The sequence below is a fragment of the Oncorhynchus masou genome, chromosome 13 (assembly GCF_036934945.1).
Source record: "Oncorhynchus masou masou isolate Uvic2021 chromosome 13, UVic_Omas_1.1, whole genome shotgun sequence".
Classification (NCBI taxonomy): Eukaryota; Metazoa; Chordata; class Actinopteri; order Salmoniformes; family Salmonidae; genus Oncorhynchus; species Oncorhynchus masou.
The window spans coordinates 45,591,499-45,618,932 of NC_088224.1; the positions used below are offsets into that span (position 1 = coordinate 45,591,499).

The following is a 27,434-nucleotide window of genomic DNA, read 5'->3' on the forward strand; positions in this document are numbered from 1 at the left end:
TCTCTGATTGGGGATCACACTTAAGCAGCCTTTTTTCCACCTTTAGTTGTGGGATCTTGTTTGTGTGGAGTTACTTTCTGCACTGCATGTAGCTTCACAGCTGGTTGTAGTTTGTTATTTTTGTTTTGCGTTCATCTAATAAAATCATGTACGCTTACCACTCTGCACCTTGGTCTAATCCATCTCTAAACGATCGTGACAGCTACCAAATACTAATTGAGTGTATGTTAACTTCTGACCCACTGGGAATGTGATGAAAGAAAGAAAAATCTGAAATAAATCATTCTCTCTGCTATTATTCTGACATTTCACATTCTTAAAATAAAGTGGTGATCCTAACTGACCTAAGACAGGGAATTTGTACTAGAATTAAATGTCAGGAATTGTGAAAAACTGAGTTTAAATGTATTTGGTTAAGGTGTATGTAAACTTTCTACTTCAACTGTATATAGATTTGTTCCCAATGCAGCCCATCTGATTCTCCACTGGGCGCCCAATATCAATGGCGCCTATAGGCTATTTAGTGTGGTCTCAATCAAATGATCCATAGCCTATAAGCTATGAAGTGCATGCTCGGAGAAGCACAGAGCAAAGTTATATTTCTAAGATAGCTGCTGGAGTGATGTAAATAAAACTAGGCTGCATTACACGCTCAATGGATATTCCAACCCTGGGCTCCTTCCTGCTCTGCTCTTCCTGATCAAAAACGTGTTTGTGTGCGGCTTAATCAATGCCTGTGCTGTGTAGGGGTATGGTGGCAGTTCAGGAGGAGAGTCAAAGCTTTCTTGGCAACAATTTTTGATTAGGCCTGGTTCAAAAAAGGTTAAGTTTGAGAAGGAGAGCGTAAAGATGATAAGGAGGACCAGAGGTCAACTTTGATAGCTTGCTACTACTATAATTGAATTGATTAAAAACAATGTTTCTTGCCCATGATGTATTTAACAGAGTTTAACTTAACAATAAGCCAGATTCGAGTAACTTACATTGTGGTGCTGAAACTTGATGGAGCAGCCACGCACAATCAATCGGATATGGACAGCTCATAGTAGGCTACTGAAAGTGTGCAAATTCGAGTAGGCTAATTCAGCAGGGTAGCCTAGTGGTTAGAGCATTGGACTAGTAACCAAAAGGTTGCAAGTTCAAATCCCCCGAGCTGACAAGGTACAAAATCTGTCGTTCTGCCCCTGAACAGGCAGTTAACCCACTGTTCCTATGCCGTCATTGAAAATAAGAATTTGTTCTTAACTGACTTGCCTAATAAAATTTGAACAGTCTTCTTTTTAATTAGACTTTACTAACAACAAGAGGGCTTTGTGTTGTAGCCTATTTCTTCCTACTTAAGAAATAAGAGGTAGGCCTACCTGTTAGACAGACGAAATTAGGCTATAGGGTGCTGTATCCATAGATTTGTTGGTAAATTCCTCCACCCACCATGCAATCTTTAAATAGCCTACCTCCGTGTCAGTGAAGGGCTGTTAAATATAACTCGAATTGAGGGGGTATACCATAGGCCTTCCTTTTATTAAAGAAAATTACAAAAAGCAGATGCCTACCCCTTGTTAGCTTAGAAGATTTTGAAAAAAATAAAATGGATCTGATTATATCAATTGATCTATAACAATGCTTTGGTCAGCAATGCTTTATGCTAGAAACACAGTGTAAAATACCCAGGAAAGACGTGACTCGGATGGATATGGGGATATCATTGTTTAATTTCTTTGATATTCCAAGGCTGACTTTGCTTGGGCAGAAATCAATTGATTAAGCTATTCAATTTCTGTACAATAGAAGATGTTTAAACCCAGACAGCTTATAAGGGCACAAGGTGAGACCTAGATGCAGAATGGTCAGGCAGGCACAGAGTCCAGAAAACAGGTAAGGGTCAAAACCAGGAGGACTAGTAAAAGAAAATAGAAAAAAGGCAGGAGCATGGGGAAAAACACGCTGGTTGACTTGGAACAAACAAGACGAACTGGCACCGAGAGACAGGAAACAGCGATAAATACACCAGGGATAACAAGTGACACCTGGAGGGGGTGGAGACAATAACAACGACAGGTGAAACTGATCAGGGTGTGACACAGCTTTTAGTGAAACACTTGTGACCTACCCCCATTGGGGTAAGCCATTGAAGAAGAGTAGCCAGCAGTTAAAGCTGACATTTTTCTGTGTTGGTTGGCCTACTCTGTCTGGGGTGGAAAGGTTGGCCTAATTTATGAAAGTACCATGATCAGATTCCTAATGAGGTCTTTAATTATTTGCAATCAGGGACAGTTTAGATGCAAACAAGACACACTGATTTGGCATTGGAGAAATATGTTAAGATGAACACATAGGCATATCTATTTATCCATCCATTGTTAGCCTTTAATTTTGGTAATGTATTAAAAAGAGATTCCGCTAATATGTAGAATTACGTAGAATTGCATGACATTTTCATAAAAAGCTAAAAAGATGATGATAGTTTCATGCAATGCCTTTATTATATAGGAGATCTTTCCTCCACTGCTCTTGTCCACGGCAGAGTATGTGAGCGGCTGGAAATCCCTCTCATCACTCACGGAGCTGTGCTTAGCTCCAGTGCTCCATGTTTTTACTACCACTCTGATAAAAAAAAAACACTCCAAGCTCACAGGAACAATACTCCTGCTCCAAATTCGCTACATTCATTAAAATCACAATTGAATCAACATCCATCTATTTTTGTGACTACCTGGACCTGCCAATTGGTTTTAAAGTATTGAAACGAAACCATATGGATTTGAATGAAAAGTATTTGAATAAACATGAAATGGTTAATGTAAGAAGCGAACATAATTTCAGACTACATGTCATATTAAACAGCATATAAACACTCTAACTAGGTCAGGAACCAGACAGGGAGCCTAACAAAGAACGAAAATGAATTATTTAGGCTATATTATTTATATTATTTCAAGGCTAGAGCCTACAAAGAAATACATTGAAGCATTTGCGAGCACGAGATAATAAAAATGATTAACTGTCCAGAATCGGCCTAAATACATCGGGCCGTTTCAGTCTACCAGAATTCAGCCGACTTTGCCGGCATCTTACCAGAATCCCCCCAGAAGTGGCCCAATGCAAATTTAAATAAATGTATACAAAATTACCCTATTTAGTATTTTAAAATATTACTATTATACATTTTATACATACAAATTATACCCATCCACAAAAAAACATTTTGTGTCGGAGGAAATACAATACACCTGGTGACCGTGTCAGCGTGTCTGGCCCGCCACAGGAGTCGTTACAGCGCGATGAGACAAGGACATCCCCTTCCCCTAAACCCTTCCATAAGTAATACCTCCGAAGGCGACCCAGACTCGGGCCACATGATGTCAGCTGAGTCTGACTCTCAGCCGAGTGCCCCGACTCTCAGCTGGAATCGGGCCAGATGCAATGTGCTAGCTGGAGATGGCCTGAAGAGCAGGCCAGCAGTGGAGAATATCCTCTCCACACTTGCAGAGCCACTGGGGATGCTAAACATGCATTTGGCCACTCTTGCCAGGCTGGGCAGTAATGCAAAGTAGTTTTTTTTATTTTTCTATAGGTAGGCCTAAAGGTTTTCTGGCAAAATAACCCAATCAAAACGGAAAGCTCCTTGAACATGGGAATATGGCAGGCCTATTTGGCCAAAATCAATTATGGACTATTTTAAAGATAATATAACAAAAATGAACGAAACGTTTAAGAGATCTGATTTGTTGTTTATAAACACTTTGCTGCGATGACACATTTAGTCATCTACCCACCTCGTTCCTTACTTTTAGCATGTGCACGTAGTAAGTACACCATCATACTTTTTGGGATAAGTGTATTTTCAGATTTCACATTGATTCTTTAGTTGTGGATTTTTTATGTCGCCAGTGTGTAACAACTGCCATTTCCTGCGTGTAAGAACAATGCCATCCGGTCTATAACCTAACAGTTTAGTACCATACCAGCAGGTGGCATCCAAACCTTACACATAACAGTGGACACGACATCACTGCACTCCCTCTCTTGCTGTTGATCCTCATCTTTGTAAGTCACCTTGATTTAGCACCTGTGTGTTTTATCAGTTTCTTTATGAAAATATTTAGCAAACTCTATGACAGTTGCTAAAGCATGGAGCTATTAGTAGCACACAAGTAGACTACAAATGCATGCTGGGGAGGGAATGCCCTGAGTTCCTAAAGTGAGACGAACAGGACTAAAATTGGAGCGGGCGAGAAGGCCGAAGCTCCAGCCTTTGGGAATCTCGCTCCATGATTCAGTCAAATTGGCCAAGCTCAGCTCCTCACTCTGCTCCAAACTCCGCTCACATACTTTGGTCCAGGTGGTCTGTGCACTCACAAGCTTCTGGCCCGCAGCCATGTGTGCTAGTAAAATTACGGCGTTGCCATACCGTGTTGCCGTGTAATGCTCACAAGATGAAGAACAGTTTCTATTCCTGCATATCTAAGGCTCTAGTCTGTCCAAGAAGTGATAGTAAACGTAGACATGTAGACATGTTCTCTGCTATCCACTTTTTTATTATTTTTATTATTATTTTGTGTATAGGGGAGAGTCACTTTTTAAAAAAGTTTTCAGGGAGGGTTCAGGTCAAATATATTTTGCTGAAGGGAGGGCCATCCATTTTAATTTCAGAGGTCCGATTTTGTCCATATAACCCTGATTATAAATACCGTACACTCCCTTGAGAAAAAAAAACACTTTATATCGGAGTTGTGCCTGTTAACACCCGTATCTGACCTCCCATTGGCTAGAATGGTCCAACCTGATCTTGCCTCCTCCCGACTGCCTTCCATTTTTGATTACATGTATCTTCATTATTACAGCGGCCACTTGAGTGTCTGGCCAATATAACAGATAATCTGTGACTCTGGTTACTAGATAATCGAATGCCACCAGGTAAACAATGCCCCCATCAAGCAGAAAGTGTTATATTAAGGAGTGGGACTCATGTCCCTGGCTGGCTGCTACTCAATGATAACTCATTAGGTCATATCAAATTCCCTGCAATAAACTTACAAATGCACTTAGTATACCAAACATTAGGAACACCTTACTAATATTAAGTTGCATGGACTCCACAAGGTGTCGAAAGCGTTCCATGGGGATGCTGTCCCATGTTGACTCCAAAGCTTCCCAAAGTTGTGTCAAATTGGCTGGATGTCCTCTGGGTGGTGTACCATTCTTGATACACATGGGAAACTGTTGAGTGTGAAAAACACAGCAGTGTTACAGTTCATGATACAAACCAGTGCGCCTGTCACCTACTACCATACCCCGTTCAAAGGCATTTCAATATTTTGTCTTGCCCATTCACGCTCTGAATGGCACACAAACACAATCCATGTCTCAATTGTCTCAAGGCTTAAAAATAATGTATTTACCTGTCTCCTCCCCTTCATCTACACAGACTAAAGTGAATTTAACAAGTGACTTTGCTAAGAGATCATAGCTTTCACCTGGTCAGTCTGTCATGGAAAGCGCAGGTGTTGTTAACGTTTTGTATGCTCAGTGCATAACTACACAGAACCACAGACCAGCGGAAAATGAGAGGCCCATCTCCCTATTAAAATGTTTCCCGTTGCACAAGCAACATGCCTCCGCTCCACCCTGGCTAAAAGGCTCTGCATGGTCAATCCGATATCTGCAGTGGCCATACAGCATTTACTGTGATGCGGCCTCCACAGAAGTCAGAGCATTCATACTTCTTGCGCTTCAGGGAGCTGTCACACGCATCTAATAAATTGGTCTACACCGCACCACTCGTAGTGATTCAGGGCTAATCGCTATAGCCATCCAGCTCACTTGCACAAGCAACTGACCAAGCAACCTCTTCTGAGGTGCTCAAGTCCATTACCCAATGCTTGACATAGGAGCCCTGCCAAGATGGAATGAAGTAAAAAGCCTGCACCATTTTCCCATCTGCATCTCCATCACGAGTCTCCCCATTGCTCCCCAGCAAAATTAGCCTGCATTTAGAATATTGTTTATATGTGTATTTCACACTATGTTGAGGTAAAAGTCAGAGTATAATGCTTGTATGGATGTCAACCCCAATATGTGTTCATGTCATGATCAAATGCATTAGTTACAGTTAAAAACTACTTTGACTACCACCACCGGTTTCTGTATGCTAGCTATTTTAATATATATATTTATTTGATTTTATTTCACCTTTATTTAACCAGGTAGGCTAGTTGAGAACAAGTTCTCATTTACAACTGCGACCTGGCCAAGATAAAGCAAAGCAGTGCAACATGGAATAAACAAACATACAGTCAATAATAAAATAGAAAAAGTCTATATACAGTGTGTGCAAATGAGGTAGGATAAAGGAGGTAAGGCAATAAATAGGCCATAGTGGCGAAATAATTACAATATAGCAATTAAACACTGGAGTGATAGATGTGCAGAAGATGAATGTGCAAGTAGAGATACTGGGGTGCAAAGGAGCAAAATAAATACAATAAATAACAGTATGGGGATGAGGTAGTTGGATGGGCTATAGATATGAGTCTCCAGCTTCGGTGATTTTTGCTATGCTATGCTACCATCTCATATGAACATGAGTTAGTATTTAGCTGTCTCTTTTTCAAAACCTGAAAAGGGACAATTTCTAAATGTTATGCAGCGAAAACAGCCAAATATATCAAAATCGGATTTTAGTAACCACATTGTGGACCTGTTACAATACATCAGCCATGACATATTGGATAAATATCCACTTTGTTAGATCAGATTTGTTGAATGTGCGCCAATCCAGCGTCCTTCTATCCCCCACGGTGTGCATTCCATTAACCTCTTTACCACATTTATCCCCATTACCTCCCCAATCTCTTTCCAGGAGTTCAAACTAGTTTTCATGTCTTCGAAATCCCTACATGAGGTATCATAAAGATGTTAATATTTGTGTTTATACTTGTTCTGATAGCTGCAGTAGAGCAGGAGGAAAACTTCAAGTTCATCGGTGTACACATCACTGACAATCTGAAATGGTCCACCCACACAGACAGTGTGGTGAATAAGGTGCAATAGCGCCTCTTCAATCTCAGGAGGCGGAAGAAATTTTGCTTGGCACCTAAAACCCTCACAAACGTTTTCAGATGCACAATATTGAGAGCACTCTGTCGGGCTGTATCACCACCTGGTACAGAAACTGCACCGCCCACAACTGCATGGCTCTCCAGAGCGGAGGAAGGCCAAAAAGATCATCAAATCAAAAATCAAATCAAATTTTATTTGTCACATACACATGGTTAGCAGATGTTAATGCGAGTTAAGCGAAATGCTTGTGCTTCTAGTTCCGATAATGCAGTAATAACCAACAAGTAATCTAACTAACAATTCCTAATCTACTGTCTTATACACAGTGTAAGGGGATAAAGAATATGTACATAAGGATATATGAGTGAGTGATGGTACAGAGCAGCATAGGCAAGATACAGTAGATGGTATCGAGTACAGTATATACATGTGAGATGAGTATGTAAACAAAGTGGCATAGTTAAAGAGGCTAGTGATACATGTATTACATAAGGATGCAGTCGATGATATAGAGTACAGTATATAGGTATACATATGAGATGAATAATGTAGGGTAAGTAACATTATATAAGGTAGCATTGTTTAAAGTGGCTAGTGATATATTTACAACATTTCCCATCAATTCCCATTATTAAAGTGGCTGGAGTTGAGTCAGTGTCAGTGTGTAGGCAGCAGCCACTCAATGTTAGTGGTGGCTGTTTAACAGTCTGATGGCCTTGAGATAGAAGCTGTTTTTCAGTCTCTCGGTCCCAGCTTTGATGCACCTGTACTGACCTCGCCTTCTGGATGATAGCGCGGTGAACAGGCAGTGGCTCGGGTGGTAGATGTCCTTGATGATCTTTATGGCCTTCCTGTAACATCGGGTTGTGTAGGTGTCCTGGAGGGCAGGTAGTTTGCCCCCGATGATGCGTTGTGCAGACCTCACTACCCTCTGGAGAGCCTTACGGTTGAGGGCGGAGCAGTTGCCGTACCAGGCGGTGATACAGCCCGCCAGGATGCTCTCGATTGTGCCTCTGTAGAAGTTTGTGAGTGCTTTTGGTGACAAGCCGAATTTCTTCAGCCTCCTGAGGTTGAAGAGGCGTTGCTGCGCCTTCTTCACGATGCTGTCTGTGTGAGTGGACCAATTCAGTTTGTCTGTGATGTGTATGCCGAGGAACTTAAAACTTGCTACTCTCTCCACTACTGTTCCATCGATGTGGATAGGGGGGTGTTCCCTCTGCTGTTTCCTGAAGTCCACAATCATCTCCTTAGTTTTGTTGACGTTGAGTGTGAGGTTATTTTCCTGACACCACACTCCGAGGGCCCTCACCTCCTCCCTGTAGGCCGTCTCGTCGTTGTTGGTAATCAAGCCTACCACTGTTGTGTCGTCCGCAAACTTGATGATTGAGTTGGAGGCGTGCGTGGCCACGCAGTTGTGGGTGAACAGGGAGTACAGGAGAGGGCTCAGAACGCACCCTTGTGGGGCCCCAGTGTTGAGGATCAGCGGGGAGATGTTGTTACCTACCCTCACCACCTGGGGGCGGCCTGTCAGAAAGTCCAGTACCCAGTTGCACAGGGCGGGGTCGAGACCCAGGGTCTCGAGCTTGATGACGAGCTTGGAGGGTACTATGGTGTTGAATGCCGAGCTGTAGTCGATGAACAGCATTCTCACATAGGTATTCCTCTTGTCCAGATGGGTTAGGGCAGTGTGCAGTGTGGTTGAGATTGCATCGTCTGTGGACCTATTTGAGCGGTAAGCAAATTGGAGTGGGTCTAGGGAGTCAGGTAGGGTGGAGGTGATATGGTCCTTGACTAGCCTCTCAAAGCACTTCATGATGACGGAAGTGAGTGCTACGGGGCGGTAGTCGTTTAGCTCAGTTACCTTAGCTTTCTTGGGAACAGGAACGATGGTGGCCCTCAAGGACAACAACCACCCGAGCCACTGCCTGTTCACCCCGCTATCATCCAGAAGGCGAGGTCAGTACAGGTGCATCAAAGCTGGGACCGAGAGACTGAAAAACAGCTTCTATCTGAAGGCCATCAGACTGTTAAATAGCCATCACTAGGCGGCTTCCACACAGTTACGTAACCCTGCACCTTAGAGGATGCGGCCCCATATACATAGACTTGAAATCACAAGTCACGTTAATAATGTTTACATATTTTTGCTTTACTCATCTCATATGCATATACTGTATTCTATTCTACGGTATTTTAGCCTATGCCACTCCGACATTGCTCATGCTAATATTTATATATTCCTTAATTCCATTCTTTTACTTTTAGGTTGTGTGTATTATTAGATATTACTGCACTGTTGGAGCTAGAAACACAAGCATTTCACTACACCCGCAATAACATCTGCTAAACATGTGTATGTGACAAATACAATTTGATTTTGTCAACGTTCTCCATGTTTGTTGTCAATTAAGTGAAATTGTGTTTATACAGGATGTACATCCCCACACCTACCGTCAACCAAACATGTCAATGCGGAGCTATGCGGATCTCTCTGCATTGTTAAAGCCAATTTATACTTGATCTGGAGGAGGGTGTGATGCAATTGCAGAGTCTCCTGATGCACTACTGCATTGCCGCAATTGCAGAGCCTACAGAGGCACAACTGCATCGCTTTGCGTCTCTCAAATGTTGTAACAATGTGGAGGGCTCTGTATAGCCTATATAAACACAAATGTTGCTCCCTTGACAACAGCCCTGTGCTACTGCATGAAGCGCAAGAAGTATGAATGCCCTGAATTCTGCAGAGGCTGTATCACTATAAATGCTGCACGGCCAATGCAGACCCCAGGTTGATCATGCAGCGCGTTTTTACAACGTTTGGGAGGCGCAAGGCATCACCATACAGAGCTTGATTTGGCATCTGCAAGACAAGGCTCTGCAATTGAGTCATACCCTCCGGATCGCATTGCTAGATCAAGCATAAAAGGCTCTGCATGGTCAATCCAACATCTGCAGTGGCTATACAGCATTCATTGTGATGCAGCATTCACAGAAGTTTGATCATTCATACTTCTTGCACTTAGCGGAGCACAGCTGTTATGAAGGAAGTTGTCAGGGAAGTGACTTTGTTTATACAGGACCTCCCGCACCCACCTACAGTCAACCAATCATGTCAATGCGGAGCCCTCCACATTATTACAACACTGGGGGGCGCAAGGCGATGCGTTGCAGAGCTCGATTTGGCCTCTGCAAGCCTCCAGAGGATCTACAATAGCGTCAAACACCATATGGAGCCTCAAGATCGCATAAATTGGCTTTAAAAAAATAAATTTTACAGAGCGTCTTTGCAAACTGCACTTATAACATCTTGTTCTAGGAGCGCAAGTAATATCACCACACCGGCACCCAACATGAGTAAAGGCACCTATTTCACCTTTTTTTTAAATCAAGCACTAATTTCAACTATAGGATTAGGGTTAGTAATTTTATCCTACTCCTCTTTCTTTGACCCAAGGTGCAGGAGCCCGGGTCCAGGTAGCTCCAGCTCAATTCTGAGTGAACCCACAGTGGTTTTCTTTTGCCCCAGGGCTAAGGCAAATCATCAACATCAAATCAAATTTATTTATATAGCCCTTCTTACATAAGATGATATCTCCAAGTGATGTACAGAAACACAGCCTAAAACCCCAAACAGCAAGCAATGCACGGTGGCTAGGAAAAACTCTCGAGAAAGAACTGCAAGAACTGACCTATTAATTCAAGGAGCGACAGTGACACCCCGTGGTAGACATTTTTCTTAATTTCTCCTGGATGGAAATCTACCTCCTATCTTTTTTCACCTCTGCCATATTTTCCCCTTCCCACTATCATGATTCAAACTATATAATAAATAGAGTAGTTGCGTGGAATACAGAGGGGAGAAAATGATGGCTGTGGGGCAGTATCAGAGGAGCGCACGGACCTGTTCATTGCTACGCTACCCCCATGTGTGGCTACCACATTGGGCATAATTAAAAGCGGGGGAAATCAACGGTTTCGTGATTATTAAAGTGGCATGGATATCATCAAATGAATTGGTAAATAAAAAAATATAGTCCTGTCCTGCACTGCTCGAGGGGTTCTGCCCAACTACGCACGTGCTTCTTCTGTAGCCGCAGTCACATGACATTACTTCCTGGATCACGTTTGTTTGTGCAGCGGCCAAAAACATGTTTTATTGTTATTGCAGGCAATAACAAACGGAGTCTTCCAGCAAAATATGACTGAAGGAGAAACGGCGTTAAATAAAATACAAGGATATAGCTAGACAAGTCAATTAAATCAATAGATATACATTTTCGCCAATATCTTGACAGATTGCGGCAACGTCTTCCGTCGATAACAGATAAATATCCGGTTATCTATGTCGTTATTAGCTTGCTAGCTGGTTGCATGTGTGTTATATTTGGCGATAAATCTATAACTGAAATATATAAACAACTGGCTAGCTAGACAATGACAACCCCGATACAGACATAATAAATAACAGTTGTTTTTTTTGTTGCTAGGAAGCTACTGTAGCTTGCTACTAGTAGCGAACCAAGTCCGCAGAATATAGCTAACGTTAGCTAGACAGCCTCCGCAATAACGGGACACAAGTTGTTGGCAAACTGTTGTGTCAGTAGAAAGGTTTTCTATTTGAACTAAGCAGGACATACAGAATTGCTGTAAAGAAAAATGTCAAAATACACAAGTTTTCCGGAACCAGGCGACGACCACAACCCTTTCCAGGTGATATGATATATGGGATCGTAAAATACTTTACTTGGCTAGTGTTATTGTATTCATTTTTTAGCTAACGTTACAATGTTGCTGAAAAAATGCATGATGTTTCGCCTGTTGCACTGTAACAGACGTGCTGTTACTCATTACATGTGATGTTGCTGCTTTCTCCATGCTCTAACCCAGGCTATTCTAATGATATATCTAGTAGCTGAAAATGTTTTTGTGTACGAAGGGCTCATTGAATGAAATAGAACATATTGATACTTACGTGGTCAAGACTACGTCCCAAATGGGCCCCTATTCCCTAGTAGAGCACTATTTTGATTCTACGGTTCAATGTAGTGCACCATATAGGGCCATTTAGGACGTCAACTATATAATTAGAAATTATAATTAAATATTAATATATGAATTGTAATAGGATCTCTGGCATTTATTTTATGATGTTCTGTTAGTGATGTTTATCTTGTCTGTATGTCAGGATCCTGCAGTGACTCAACACAGCAGCAACACTGAGTATGCCACACTGGATCTTTACAACCCATTTGACAATAAAAATGGGGTAAGAAATGTGTAGTTAGCTTTGTGTTTGTGTCAGAATATGAATGCTTTGGAGATTCAGTATATGCAGTAATAGCAGTGCAGTATGGTAATAATGCATACAGGAGTATATAGGCTAGCTGTGTGGCATCTTTCCGCATAGATGTGCTTTGTTAGAGTAGCAGGAATGCCACTACATTCCAAATAATTGGACATGGTAACATGCCACGATGCTCCACTCCCATACAGAGTTGTTTGGACATATATGGCTCTATAGCCACTCTTTGCTTGTGGTCATTATAAACGTTATTGGTAATGATATAGGTTGATTTCTTGTTGTAATCCACTCTCTAGCCCCCACCACCAGCCTATGCAGCAACTGCACCATCCGCCCCCCAACCTGTTGTTCCTGCAACAACCCCACCCAGCAGGACTACACCCACAGAGCCCCGCAACTATGGCACCTCCTTCACCCCCCAGGTACTTGTTCCATATGTATTAGACAATTATCAGGAGTCACCTGTGCAGGTTATAGAATTAACTTCATACAGCTAGAAATAATACTCATAGACAAGCAACTCATATTTCTGTATGATAATTACATTTCCTGATGTTTATTTACCAGCTTGACATGGAGCACCTGAACTTATCAGACTAATTTCTACGAAATCAAGTTCAACTTCTGTATTTCTACTAAGGTACATGGAGCTATATTCAGCTCTGCATTAAAGCCTGACATTTTCCTTCTCTCTCTCTCTCTCTTTAGCAGACCGCGGTCAACGCCACCACAGCAGAGCTCCTGAGAAAGCAGGAAGAGCTTGAGAAGAAAGCCCGCGAGCTGGAGAGGAGGGAGAGGAGCTGGACTCACACGCCCTCGGCCCTGGAGCCAGTAAGAGAGGGAGATGGTTGTCGTGATGATGATAGAGATTGGTTTGAGAGAAAAAAAAGTGGATCCATGAGTCTGATATGAAATGATTGATGGGTGGGGGGAGGGTGTTAATAAAGCAAGGATTAGATTACTGTATACTGGTTCCTAACTGCACATGTCTCATTGGGAAACAAAGACTGCTCCCATTGCTGAATCATTTGAAGTAACACTCTCTTCCCCCATCTCTCTGTCAGCTCGTCAGAATAACTGGCCTCCCCTGCCCACTTTCTGCCCTGTGGGACCCTGCTTCTACCAAGACATCAACATGGAGATCAGCCAGAGCTTCCAACACACTGTCTCCATCATGTATTACTACTGGATGTGTAAGTTTCCCTGTCTGTGCCTGGCTGTCTGTCTGGTGAAGTCATCTGTAACACTTCCATGAAAGAATGATGATTAGAATAATGCTTAGATTAAATGTTTTATGACAATGTTAAGCACTTTAAAAATGTTATCTAATACTTAATGACACTGTTAAAACGTAGAGATTTCTCAAATTAATTTACACCAATTTGGAAGTGATACATTAATCACAAGGTGTACCTGTGTGCGTTCATTGTACCATTGTAACTATCTCTTTATCCCTTTCCCTTCCAATGCAACTCTAAAGTGCTCTAGTATCCAAACTACAGTTCTGACCTCCCTATCTTTCTCTTCTTATTTTGCCTACATACCTATCCATCCCTTCATCTCCATCCCTTCATCTCTGTCACCTCCCCTCTCATTTCTCTTTACCCCCTTTTCTCATCCTTTCCCCCTTCACTTTCTTTCTCCCCATCACTTTTCATGCTCTCATCCACTCCCCTCTCTCACTCCCTCACTTCACCCATCCTACACTCTTCCTTTTGTCTTCTTTCTCTCCCCCTCTCCTAGTCACAGCCTGCACACTGGCGTTTAACTTAATTTCCTGCCTGAGTCTGTTCTGTGTGGAGCCTTCTGGTGGTGTTGGGCTGGGCCTGGCCATCCTCTGGGTCCTCCTTTTCACCCCCTGCTCCTTTGTCTGCTGGTACAGGCCTGTGTACAAAGCCTTCAGGTGCGTACTATTGCACATTTCCAATTTAGGGGCTTGTCATTACAAAACAGACATGATATATTTAGGTTCCCTCTTGACATCAGGTTACAGTGAACCTATGAATGCATTTTTTTTCTTTCAGGAGTGACAGCTCCTTCAACTTCTTCGCCTTCTTCTTCATTTTTTTCGTCCAAGTGATCTTCTACGTCATCATGACCATTGGCATTCCTGGTTGGGGTTTCAGGTATGTGCCACAAACAAGCCAACCATATTACAATTACTAGATCTTTACTGTATTACATCTCCTATACAGTACATTCCTCATACACCTATCCTTCACACTCCCCCTGTCTCTATTTGTCTTCTTTCTTTGTGACTGTCTCTCTCTTCTTCCCTCCCTGTCTCTGTTCCACTCAGTGGCTGGATTGTGAGTCTGGCTGCTCTGAAGACTAGCGTGCCTGTTGGTGTGATCATGATGCTCAATGCCATCCTATTCACTGCCCAGGCTGCCATGGGGGTCGTCTTGCTCAAGCGGGTAATGAAAATGAAGGCGAGGGAGGGGAATTTAGACAGTTTTAACCAGACTAAAGGGTATTGTATGCTAGGGCAAATCAGGACCGTGTGGAGTAATTACAGTAGGTAGAAAATGGCTTGGAATTAGGTACAACATGGGGGAGCAAGGAAAAGGATGGGGGTAAAAAGGCTACAACATATACATCTAGCTTCTCACATCTTTTTCATCTTGACCCAGTATGTCAATGAACATTTAGAATTGTCCACAGAACTTAGAGTAATTGTTTTGAATTTTAAGAGTATTATTTACAGTATTGTTTTAAGATTGATGGTGAGTAGTATGTTGAGGTATGGGCAATTCCACGGCAACAGTGATACTGAGACTACGATTCTTCACTCTAAAAAGGAATGTCAAACAAAAAACAATGATTGCAAAGTTAAACCAACCATGGAACTATATGCACTAGGACTACTTTTAACAATTTCCACTGAATAAAACACTGTGTAGATGCAAAGTTTGGTAACAATATAGCTGTTTGTTCCGTCATTCTGTTACCAAACTTTTCATCTGCGCTGTTCTTGTAAAATGTTTAGTGGAAATTGTTAAAACTAGTCCTTGTTCATAGTATGGTTTGTTTAACTTTGCAATCATTGTCTTTAGTTTGACATACATATTAAAGTGAAAAACTGAGTCTCAGTGTCACTCTTGTTACTGTGGAATTGCCCATATGTATCATGTATTAAAGCCTGTCTTCCTCTCCCCTCCAGGTCCACTCTCTGTACAGGCAGACCGGTGCTAGCTTCGTGAAGGCTCAGGCTGAGTTTGCCACTGGAGTGATGTCCAATCAGGCTGTACGCCAGGCAGCTGCCAACGCCACTGCTTCTGCAGCTCAGGGGGCCTTTACTGGTGCAGCTCGGTAGAGAGAGGGAAGGCAAGCAAGTAGGGCAAGGGAGCTATTATAGAGCGAGAGAGGGGTAGGTACAGCATGTATAAGGGTGTATAGTACAAAAGAAGTAGGCAAGACTCAGGTGTTTTGATAAATTGTTTTGTCAAAGTAGGGGAAAGGGGTGGGACTTGAGTTTGTGATGGATGCACAGAAGTGATGCTCCATATTTAACAGCCGAACGGTTATCTGTGGCCAATGCTATTATGGTTGCTAACGTGAGCTCTAAAAAGTCAATTGTCTTGATATCCCAAATGAGAATGCCTACCTATTTACACACACTATCTTTCCCAAAATCACAACTGTAAATGAGAAAAACACGATGTTTTGGGTTGTAATATTATTGCTATTATTATATTATGTTGATGCTGTATTTGGTTGTCATGGTCACCATTGTTCTTTCTTGGTTTTAATAAAAATCAGTTGATATGCTCAATATTTTCTACTTCCCTTTGGTCACTTCACCAATACAGTATCATTAGTCATGTCAGCAGCCTAACCTAAAATAGTGTATTGTGTAGGCCTATTACGTCTAAGACTAATAAAGGCAGAGCGGGTTTTTCAGTGTTGTATATAATGTAGAGTTTCTGAAAACCTCTTCAATGGACTGTTAAAAGATGTACTTTAGTCTTCCCTACAAACTCCTGGGAAACTACATCAATGATGCATTTCTTGCTTTTAGTCATCACTTCTGTTATTTCTGTAACTTGTGTTTAATATACTGAGCAAAAATATAAACGCAACATGTAAATTGTTGGTCCCATGTTTCTTGAGCTGAAATAAAAGATTCCAGATATGTTCCATTCGCACAAAAAGCTTATTTCTCTAAAATGTGCACATTTGTTTACATCCCTGTAAGTGAGCATTTCTCCTTTGCCAAGACAATCCATCCACCTGACAGGTGTGGCATATCAAGAAGCTGATTACACAGCATGATCATTACATAGGTGTTCCTTGTGGTGGGGAAAAAAGGCCACTCTAAAATGTGCAGTTTTGTCTTGTAACACAATGCCACAGATGTCTCCCAGTTTTGAAGGAGTGTGCAATTGGCATGTTGACTGCAGGAATGTCCACCAGGGCTGTTGCCACAGAATCTAATGTTAATTTCTCTACCATAAACTGTATCCAATGTCATTTTAGAGATTTTGGCAGTACGTCCAACCTGGCCACACAACAGCAGACCACGTGTAACCACGCCAGCCCTGGACCTCCACATCCGGCTTCTTCTTGGACTGTGACCAGCCACCCGGACAGCTGATGAAACTGGGTTTGCACAACCAAAGAATTTCTGCACAAACGGTCAGAAACCGTCTCATGGAAGCTCATCTGTGTGCTCGTCTTCCTCATCAGGGTTTTGACTTAACTACAGTCCCGCATAGTAACCAACTTAAGTGGGCAAATGCTGATCTTCGATAGCCACTGGCATGCTGGAGAAGTGTGTTCTTCACGGATTAATCCTGGTTTCAACTGTACCGGACAGATGTCAGACAGCGTGTATGGCGTCATTTGGGCGAGTGATTTACTGATGTCAACGCTGTGAACAGTGCCCTGTGGGGTGATGGTATCGGCAGTCATAAGCTACGGACAACGAACACAATTGCATTTTATCAATGGCAATTTGAATGCAGCGATACCATGATGAGATCCTGAGACCCATTGTCCTGCCATTCATCCGTCGACCATCACCTCATGTAGCAAGAATCTGTACACAATTCCTGGAAGCTGAAAAAGTAACATTTCTTCCATGAAGAAATCACCAGACATGTCATCCATTGAGCATGTTAGGGATGCTCTGAATCAACGTGTACTACAACATAATCCAGTTCCCGCCAATATCCAGAAACTTCGAACAGCCATTGAAAAGGAGTGGAACAAAATTCCACAGGCCACAAACAGCCTGATGAACTCTATTCAAAGGAGATGTCTTGCTGCATGAGGCAAATGGTGGTCACCAGATACTGACTGGTTTTCTGATCCATGCCCCTACCTTTTTTTAAAGGTATACATATCTGTATTCCCAGTCATGTGAATTCCATAGATTAGGGCCTAATTTATTTATTTTAATTAACTGATTTCCTTATTAACTGCAACTCAGTCAAATCTTTAAAATTGTTGCATGTTGCATTTATTTTTGTTCAGAGTACTTTAAGGGCCAGTTTACCTGAAACCAAATCCTGGACTAAAAAGCATGCTCAATGGACAATTTTCATTGAAATCTTTTTTTTTTAGTCCACGACTACTAAACTTCAACTGTGACCGTTAAAAACTGTTTTTATTTTACCAGTATATTCTGTTGTTTTGGATAGTCTCATTGGTTGGCCTGTCATGTAGCATACAACTGCAGATTTTGCTTCAGCTATTTCTTTCGATAATCAGTCTTGTGGTCATTGGTGCAACAAGTGAAATCGGTTCTGTATTAGAGCAGTTAACATGTCGTGTTTATTGGCACAATTTTTGGGTTGTAAATGTTGACGGGACCCTTAGCCCTATGTATAACCTAGGTTATTGCAACATTGGTTCGAAGATAGCTGCAATAATCTCAAATAAACAACACTTGGTTGAGATTTGAGCAGTATACATTTGATATGTATCACCTCAGGGAAATACGATTGGAGCAGTCAGAACAACATGTTCACTAGCAAATGTTAATTTAGGAAAATACCTTGAACAAATGGTAGCCTATAGTAAAAAATAAAAAATAAACTATCCTATGGACTGGACTGACATGACCCTTCTGACAAATGTCCCTACGCCTTCCGTCGGCTTGAGCTACCATACAGACGTCAGTGACTGTATGCTACCGTGAAGATGGCGGAGGCTGCGGCGGCACCACAAAACCGTTTTTTCTGTCACTGTTGTAAAGGTGAAATCGACCCGAAACTCCCGGTGAGTTGACAGAAGTGATTTTCTTCCTTCCTTTCCCGTCCGGGTCTGGACCGACGTTTCTGTATCAGTATTAGCTAGCAACGCCTCCCGATATACATTCTAAGAAAATAAACATTTTGTATCTGAAACTGAATGTGATTGATATAATATTGTCATTACTAAAATACAACGCTATAAGTGTTGTTGCATGGAGTGCGCGCCTTTAGATAGATTGATTGTTGCGAAGAAATCTGGTGATCCAAGTTTTGGGTTTGCTTCGTTGCCATATTTAGAAGCACTACTGTGTCACCAGTTCGTAGTCGCAAGTGTCAACTGCATGCGAAAAACATTATTGCCGCGTTCAAGTAATAGTCGGAAATATGAAACTCGGAAATTTCCAATTCGCCAACTGGTTGAACTCAGCTCATGTAGGCTACTACAAACAGTTAGCAAGTCTGATATTTCTAATTTTTCTAGTTCTGACTAGCATGTGAACGCGACATTTGCATGGAAGGGGATGGTGCTGTGGCAAGCAGGGTGTCTCTTTTCAGCACACCACCAGGCGCACCAGCGCGTTTGTCGAGCAGCTGACACAGTGTTTTTTTTTTTACATTGGCATGAACGCGCATCTTGACGTAGTGCACTTGATACCGCCAAGTGTGTTCCTTTTGTATTCTCATGTTATGTAAGGGGCGCAACTTTAACTGGGGATGGGGACATGTCCCCCCCAAATTCTGAAATTGCATTTTTGTCCCACCCAGTTTTATTATTGGAATGTGATACAAAACGTGACAATGGTGTGCTTTAGTACCATGCGGACGCTCCTGAGCGACTGGATAAAAAATGTATAATAATTATTATGCCCTCCCCACTTCCAAAACCAAAGTTGCACCCCTGTGTTATGTCATCATGATTTGAAATAAATAAAATATCGAATCAAATGTTATTGGTCACATACACATATTTAGCAGATGTTATTGCAGGTGTAGCGAAATGCTTGTGTTCCTAGATCCAACAATGTGGTAGTATCTTAACAGTGCAGTAGTATCTAAAAATGCTTCACAACAATACACACAAATCTAAAAGTCAAATAATGTAATTCATAAATAAATAAATATTAGAGCGAGCAATGTCGAAGTGGCATTGACTAAAATACAGTAGAATAGAAATCAGAAAATAAACATGAGATGAGCAAAGCAGTATTGTACACATTATTTGAACATTATTAAAGTGACCAGTGTTCCATTATTAAAGTGGCCAGTGATTATTAAAGTGGCCAGTGTATATAGGGCAAATATAAATTGCATTTTTTCTCTCAAGGAATTCACATGCCCCAGGTGTGAGTCCGATTTCATTGAGGAGGTGACAGAAGGCTCCAGGTAAAGTGTTCAAATCTGTGCTGTTTGTTTGCGTGCTGTTCTGCTTATAGGAGCCTATAGTATAGGGGCCTATACTGGACTTGCAATATCGTACTATTTTAGGTACAGTATTATGTGCAATTTCAGTTTCTGATATATCTGATATAATAATATACAGTACATGAGACTTATTAAATGAAAATAGTTTTACTTAAAAAAATATTGTATTTGCATTTCTCTTAATGTATTGATTTCCAATAATTGAAATATATTTGTCTTTCAGTCTCTTGGAGAACAGCAGCACTGCAGAGGCCAATGATGATGCAGGCACACTCTTTTCAGAGGTACCTGAATGTCATCCCAAAATCTCTTTGTCTTTTTCTATTCTTTTCCCCTGTCTTCAACTTGAATCTGAATGTACTGATCTGCTCTCCTTCCTCCAAGCTGTGGCAGCTGCTGTTTATGGAACACTCTGCTCTTCTCTCGGACCCCTCCACCTCTGAGTCTGAGTCTGACCAGAGCCATCTACAGGCTGCCGCAGTGGAGGGAGACGTAGAGGGCCCTTCTGAAGTGCCTGTGGCCTCTGTGGGAGGCACAGATCCTTTAGTGCCTGAACCGGAACGCCCCTCTCGTCCGCCTAGCCAGGGGAGGCGACAGTCCCACACGCCAGCAGTGGAGGGGTTAGTGGAGATGACCAATTACTCATCACTGATCTTGATCTGTCTACAGTTTAATGTCATTACCTTTATCCACTCACTCTCTATTAGCTACCTTTCATGGTTTGCCCCATGCCAAAAGGTCCAGGCAGGTATAGCTGATGGCTTTTATTTCACTTGGACGTCAAGCCACCTTAGTGGCAACGACCACTGATTTTGCAATGTTATCTAGCTCTCCATGTCAGTTTTTAGGAAGCTATTCTCACTCGACTCAAGAGCCTGTATTGATATTGAGACATTGTACTGTTGTATAATAACATCCTATAACATGATTAGACTAATGGTGTTATATAATCAAAGTGGTCCAAAATTAAGTATTTCCCTTCAGTTTATCACAGAATATCATTTCACATATTAACAACAATATATTTCAAACATTATTAAACTATTTGGTCCTAGAAGCTATTATGTTATTTCACTGTAACTGCATAATTCTATTACATTATATTACATTGTTATTACAATCAAGTAGGTATTCTCTTTCTACAGGGCCTTCAGAAAGTATTCATACCCCTTTAATTATTCCCCATTTTGTTGTGTTACAGCCTGAATTCAAAATGGATTAAATATAGATTTTTTTTCTCACCCATCTAAACACAAAACCCATCCGTGAAAACATGTTTTTAGAAATGTTTGCAATTGTAATGAAATACAGAACTATTGTATCTCATTTATATAGGTATTCACACCCCTGCCAATACATGTTAGAATCACCTTTGGCAGCGATTACATCTGTGAGCCTTTCTGTGTAAGTCTCTAAGACTTATTTGCACATTATTCTTTTTTTAAATTCTTCAAGCTCTGTCAAGTTGGTTGTGGATCATTGCTGGACAGCCATTTTCAAGTCTTACCATACAGTTTCAAGCCGATTTGAATAAAAACGACAACTAGGCCACTCAGGAACATTCAATGTCGTCTTGGTAAGCAACTCCAGTCTATATTTGACCTTGTGTTTTAGGTTATTACCCTGCTGAAAGGTGAATTTGTCTCCTATTGTCTGAACCAGGTTTTCCTCTAGGAATTTACTTGTGCTTCGCTCTATTTTTATTTAAAAACAACTCCCTAGTCCTTGATAACGTGACGCAGGCACCTCCAATATTGAAAATATGAAGAGTGGTACTCAGTGATGTGTTAGATTTGTACAGAGATGAGGTAGTCATTCAAAAATCATGTCAAACTATTATTGCACACAGAGTGAGTCCATGCAACTTATGTGACTTGTTAAGCACATTTTTACTCCTGAGCTTATTTAGGCTTGCCATAACAAAGGGGTTGAATACTTATTGAATCAAGACATTTCATCTTTTCATTTTTAAATAATTTAAAAAAACATAATTCCACTTTGACATTATGGGGTATTGTCTGTAGTCCAGTGACACAATCTCAATTTAATCCATTTTAAATTCAGTCTGTAACACAAAATGTGGAAAATGTCTTGGGGTGTTAATACTTTCTTAAGGCACTGTATGTGCAAAATAGATTTAATCTCTCTGCCTATTTCTTTAGTATTGTGCAGCAGTTTTTGGCTGGTCTGTTTGCCAACAATGGAAATCCAGGCATCGCACCAGCTGCACTGTAAATAAGTATTTTTTAAATCTCATAATTATTATTTTAATTACTTTGACTCTTTCAAGGCATGTTAAGCATCTCTCTCTCTCTCTCTGTCTATCTCTCACTCACTCACTCACTCACTCACTCACTCACTCACTCACTCACTCACTCACTCACTCACTCACTCTCAGGTCTGGCATGCTCCATTCAAATCCAGGGGACTATGCCTGGGGTCAGGGAGGTCTAGACGCAGTTATCACAGAGGTCAGTGCTCTAACCAGGCGCAAAATCCATGCTTTATTCATGGCAGCACGCTGAGTCACAATCTGTCTCTGTTTCTTCATTTCTCAATTTCATTTCTCAACTTCATTCCTCCACTCTAGTTGTTAGGTCAGTTTGAGGGCACAGGTCCACCTCCTGCAGAGAAGGAGATGATCTCATCCCTCCCCACAGTCAACGTCTCTCAAGAACAGACAGGTGTGTTCCAACCAAGCTGCAACACCAAACCCATAGGCTACCACTCACAGCATTTATGGGAATGGAGGGTGTGGATCTTGCTCAGTAGTCGTGTACAGTATACCACCTGCAAAATAGATTCTCAAAATTGTGACAATATTTTGTTTTATTCTGAAAAATAAAAGGTGAGGTGGTCTTTACCCAGATAAGCACCCCATTCAGAAGCCTTTTAGTAGTGCCGGCACTACTAGTCAATGTTCATTCTCTTTATTCTAAAATGAACACAATGAATGAACCCCCCTCATGCCTCTTTCTCAGATAGCAGACTGGAGTGTCCAGTATGTAGGGAGGAGTACTCCATGGGAGAGTCTGTCAAACAGCTGCCCTGCCTCCATTATTTCCACAGTGACTGCATAGTGCCATGGCTTGAACTGGTAAGCAGGGGAATGGTTGACTGGTGGGGTTTACAACACCACTGTATTTCATTTGTCATGGAAGGTTAGTGAGTGTCACTTGGGTCACATATACTGTCTTGAGGTAGGGTATTTGGTTATATTGTTCTGGGGGTAACCGTGTGCCACACACAAAGGGGTGGTTTCCTGGACCCAGATTAAGCCTAATCCTGGACTAAAATGCAAAATCAATGGAAAATCTCCATTGAAAGCACTTTTTAGTCCAGGATAAGGCTTAATCTGTGTCCGGGAAACTGTCCCACAGTGCCCAGAAGTATTGAGACTTGACTTGTAATGTTAAGCATGTTTTGTCACGTCTTACGTTTTTGTATCTCTCCCACAGCACGATACCTGTCCTGTGTGTCGTAAAAGTCTTGACGGCATCGACCAGAGCATCCAGCCCCCACCAGAAACCCCAGAGCCCCTCTCCATCAGGACAGACCCTCAGGAGGAGAGACAGGCTATTTGAGGATTAGGCCTCCCTCTCTTCGACCTGTCTGGCATCTCTTCTTCCCTTTACTCCTGAACGAGGCTCATCTCTATCCTCATGCCTCGTCTTTGACCATGCGTTTATTGAAGAGACATATTTCAATTCAACTGTGCCTCATTGTCAAAATTCAACTCTCCTCAAAAATTCACTTCACAATGCATTTACTAGGGAACTTTGTTTGACTTTAGAAAGTTGCAATATGCCTGCAGTATCACCTCACCTGCAAATGGTTCCAACTGTTTTCTGACAAAATGTTATGGATTCAATTTGTCCCTTCGTAGTGGTATTTCCCCCAGTGTTCTGATTGGCTCTCATTTTGTATTCAAACCACATGAACTGACATCCTTGAGCCACAGAGAAGTGACAAATGTGATGAAATTAGATAAATTGGGGAAAATCCTAAAAGGTGAGCTAAACTCACTCTCTTGCGTTGATGCTCTGGGTTAGATCATTTGCCCACTGTTCTCGCCGACATCTTTGGTTGCATCCCAATAATCTCTCCTTTCTCCTGAAGGGTACACTTGTTCACTTCATGGATTTGAAAGGAAATGACTGGTATATGGAAACTCCTTCCAGTCCATGCATGCTACACCAATCCAATGCTTTCACATTTGTGGGGAGTAGTGAATGAGTACACACTTCCGTAGGAAGAAATTCAAATTCTCCCGTCTCCCGCTTCCTCTTAATCTCACATGCAGTATTTGTTAATAATGTCCACCTCTCTTTATGGCCCCTATTAAACCCTAATACTTTGTCCTTTACACTATCCACCTCCTTCATGTTCTAACTTTATGCACTTTTCTAATGCATTAGTATCTTGCCTCTTTCAATCATTCTGTTTTTAATACGTACAAGTCACAGCAAAATAATAAATATGTTTTTAGTATTTGACATATTATAATGGGCCTATATATATATATATGTTTTTATTTTTTTATTTCACCTTTATTTAACCAGGTAGGCAAGTTGAGAACAAGTTCTCATTTACAATTGCGACCTGGCCAAGATAAAGCAAAGCAGTTCGACACATACAACGACAGAGTTACACATGGAGCAAAACAAAAATACAGTCAATAATACAGTATAAACAAGTCTATATACGATGTGAGCAAATGAGGTGAGATAAGGGAGGTAAAGGCAAAAAAAGGCCATGGTGGCAAAGTAAATACAATATAGCAAGTAAAACACTGGAATGGTAGATTTGCAACGGAAGAATGTGCAAAGTAGAAATAAAAATAATGGGGTGCAAAGGAGCAAAATAAATAAATTAAATACAGTAGGGAAAGAGGTAGTTGTTTGGGCTAAAATATAGGTGGGCTATGTACAGGTGCAGTAATCTGTGAGCTGCTCTGACAGTTGGTGCTATGTATATATGATATATGTATATATACATGTAGAGTACCAGTCAAAAGTTTGGACACACCTACTCATTTAAGGGTTTTTCTTTATTTTGACTATTTTCTACATTTAGGAATAATAGTGAAGACATCAAAACTATGAAATAACACATGTAATTATGTAGTTGTCAGGACCCGGTTACGAACCCGGTCACTTAACCAACTGAGCCACGAATAGTCAGCAGAACCCAGAAGATGAGGCAGACACAGCAGTACTTGAGACGGTGTATTTAATAAAGTAAAAAGTGAAGTCCTTCAGGAAAACATGTAACTCCACAACCTCAAAAGGAATTCCACAAGAACAAGGTAATCCACAAGGTAATCCTCCAAGACAAAAAGGTAAATCCACAAGGTGGTAGGTAAAGCATAAAAAGCCTCAAAAGATACTCAAAAATAAACAAGAACAAAAAAACAGAATTCCACAAGAGCGTCCACCGGGATCAACAAGAGTACACAGAATACTAGGGCTGGGTGCTAACATACAAACACAGAGCAAAGAACTGAGGGAAACAAAGGGTTTAAATACAATCAGGGGAAACGAGGCACAGGTGCAAATAATAATGGGGATCAAGGGAAAGCAAAAGGTCAAAAAGCACAATGGGGGCATCTAGTGACCAAAAACAGGAACAACCCTGGCCAAATCCTGACAGTAGTAACCAAGAAGTGTTAAACAAATCCAAATATATTTTAGATTTGACATTCTTCAAAGTAGCCACCCTTTGCCTTGATGACAGCTTTGCACACCCTTGGCATTCTCTCAACCAGCTTCATGAGGTAGTCACCTGGAATGCATTTCAATTAACAGGCGTGCCTTGTTAATTTGTGGAACCTTTTTTCCTTCAAAATTGGTGTTTAAGCCAATCAGTTGTGTTGTGACAAGTTATGGGTGATATACAGAAGATAGACCTATTTGTTAAAAGACCAAGTCCATATTATTGCAAGAACAGCTCAAATAAACAAAGAGAAACGACAGTCCATCAGTCCAACTTTGAAAGTTTCAAAAGCTCCAAGTGCAGTCACAAAAACCATCAAGCGCTATGATGAAACTGGCTCTCATGAGGACCGCCACAGGAAAGGAAGATCCAGAGTTACCTCTGCTGCAGAGGATAAGTTCATTAGAGTTACCAGCCTCAGAAATTGCAGCTCAAATAAATGTTTCACAGAGTTCAAGTAACAGACACATCTAAACATCAACTGTTCAGGGGAAACTGTGTTAATCAAGCCTTCATGGTTGAATTGCTGCAAAGAAAGCACTAATAAAGGACACCAATAATAAGAAGAGACTTGCTTGGGCCAAGAAACACAAGCAATGGACATTAAACTGGTGGAAATCTGTCCTTGGTCTGATGAGTTCAAATTTGAAATGATTGGATCCAACCGCCATGTCTTTGTGAAACGCAGAGTAGGTGAATGGATGATCTCCGCATGTGTGGTTCCCACCGTGAAGCATGGAGGAGGAGGTGTGATGGTGTGGGGCTGCTTTGCTGGTGACACTGTCTGTGATGTATTTAGAATTCAATGCACACTTAACCACCATGGCTTCCACAGCATTCTGCAGCGATACACCATTCCATCTTGTTTTCACTTAGTTGGACTATCATTTATTTTTCAACAGGACAATGACCCAACACACCTCCAGGTTGTGTAAGGGCTATTTGACCAAGAAGAAGAGTGATGGAGTGCTGCATCAGATGACCTGGCCTCCACAATCATCTGACCTCAACCCAATTGAGATGGTTTGGGATGAGTTGGACCACAGAGTGAAGGTAAAGCATCCAACAAGTGCTCAGCATATGTGGGAACTCCTTCAAGACTGTTGGAAAATCATTCCATGTGAAGCTGGTTGAGATAATGCCAAGAGTGTACAAAACTGTCATCAAGGCAAAGGATGGCAACTTTGAAGAATCTAAAATATATGTTGCTTTGTTTAACACGTTTTTGGTTACTACATGACTCCATGTGTTATTCCATAGTTTGGATGTCTTTACTATTATTTTACAATGTAGAAAATAGTAAAAAATAAAGAAAACTCTTTGAATGAGTAGGTGTGTCCAAACTTTTGACTGGTACTGTATATGTTTGTTAATGAATACATCCGACTGGCAATGAGGTGATAAGATTGAAGATAATAAATTCAAATTCATAAAGCAGGAGTGAAAAGCAGTGTCATTGAATACCACACGTCCTTCACTCTACCCATTGAGCGCCTAGTCCCAGATAATGTCCCAAATGGCACTTTATTCTCTACACAGTGCACAACTTTTGCTCAGGGTCCGTAAAGGCCATCTCCCAGCCCCGCTTATTTTAAGACAATGACCAATGATATGCAAGAGTTTGCATGATCGAACTAAATTGACAAATTAAAATTGGATTAAACGCTTTCTGAATTTTTAACAAAGGCAACTGGATTATAATTCTAAATAGACAGATTTACTTCCCGCCTCTA

At 41.3% G+C, this 27,434-nt stretch overlaps 1 protein-coding gene and 1 pseudogene across 1 annotated transcript; both read left to right on the plus strand.

Annotated features, from left to right (window-relative positions):
• Positions 1-11,132: 11,132 nt before the first annotated feature.
• Positions 11,133-16,502, plus strand: LOC135552418 (secretory carrier-associated membrane protein 3-like; annotated as a pseudogene).
• Positions 16,503-18,472: 1,970 nt separating this feature from the next.
• LOC135552419 (E3 ubiquitin-protein ligase RNF115-like) lies at positions 18,473-24,482 on the plus strand. The gene is made up of 9 exons (XM_064984014.1): positions 18,473-18,589; positions 19,889-19,947; positions 20,210-20,270; positions 20,371-20,606; positions 22,149-22,217; positions 22,385-22,457; positions 22,577-22,670; positions 22,968-23,083; positions 23,445-24,482. Exons 1-9 carry the CDS (start codon positions 18,512-18,514, stop codon positions 23,568-23,570), a joined length of 912 nt encoding a protein of 303 aa, XP_064840086.1. The 5' UTR covers positions 18,473-18,511; the 3' UTR covers positions 23,571-24,482.
• Positions 24,483-27,434: the final 2,952 nt, after the last annotated feature.

Excerpts from the sequence above, each read along its gene's own strand:
- LOC135552419 (XM_064984014.1), top strand. The coding sequence starts at position 18,512 with ATGGCGGAGGCTGCGGCGGCACCACAAAACCGTTTTTTCTGTCACTGT. Across the intron at positions 18,590-19,888 it reads AAATCGACCCGAAACTCCCG|GAATTCACATGCCCCAGGTG; the intron begins GTGAGTTGACAG and ends TTTTCTCTCAAG. Across the intron at positions 22,458-22,576 it reads TAGACGCAGTTATCACAGAG|TTGTTAGGTCAGTTTGAGGG; the intron begins GTCAGTGCTCTA and ends CCTCCACTCTAG.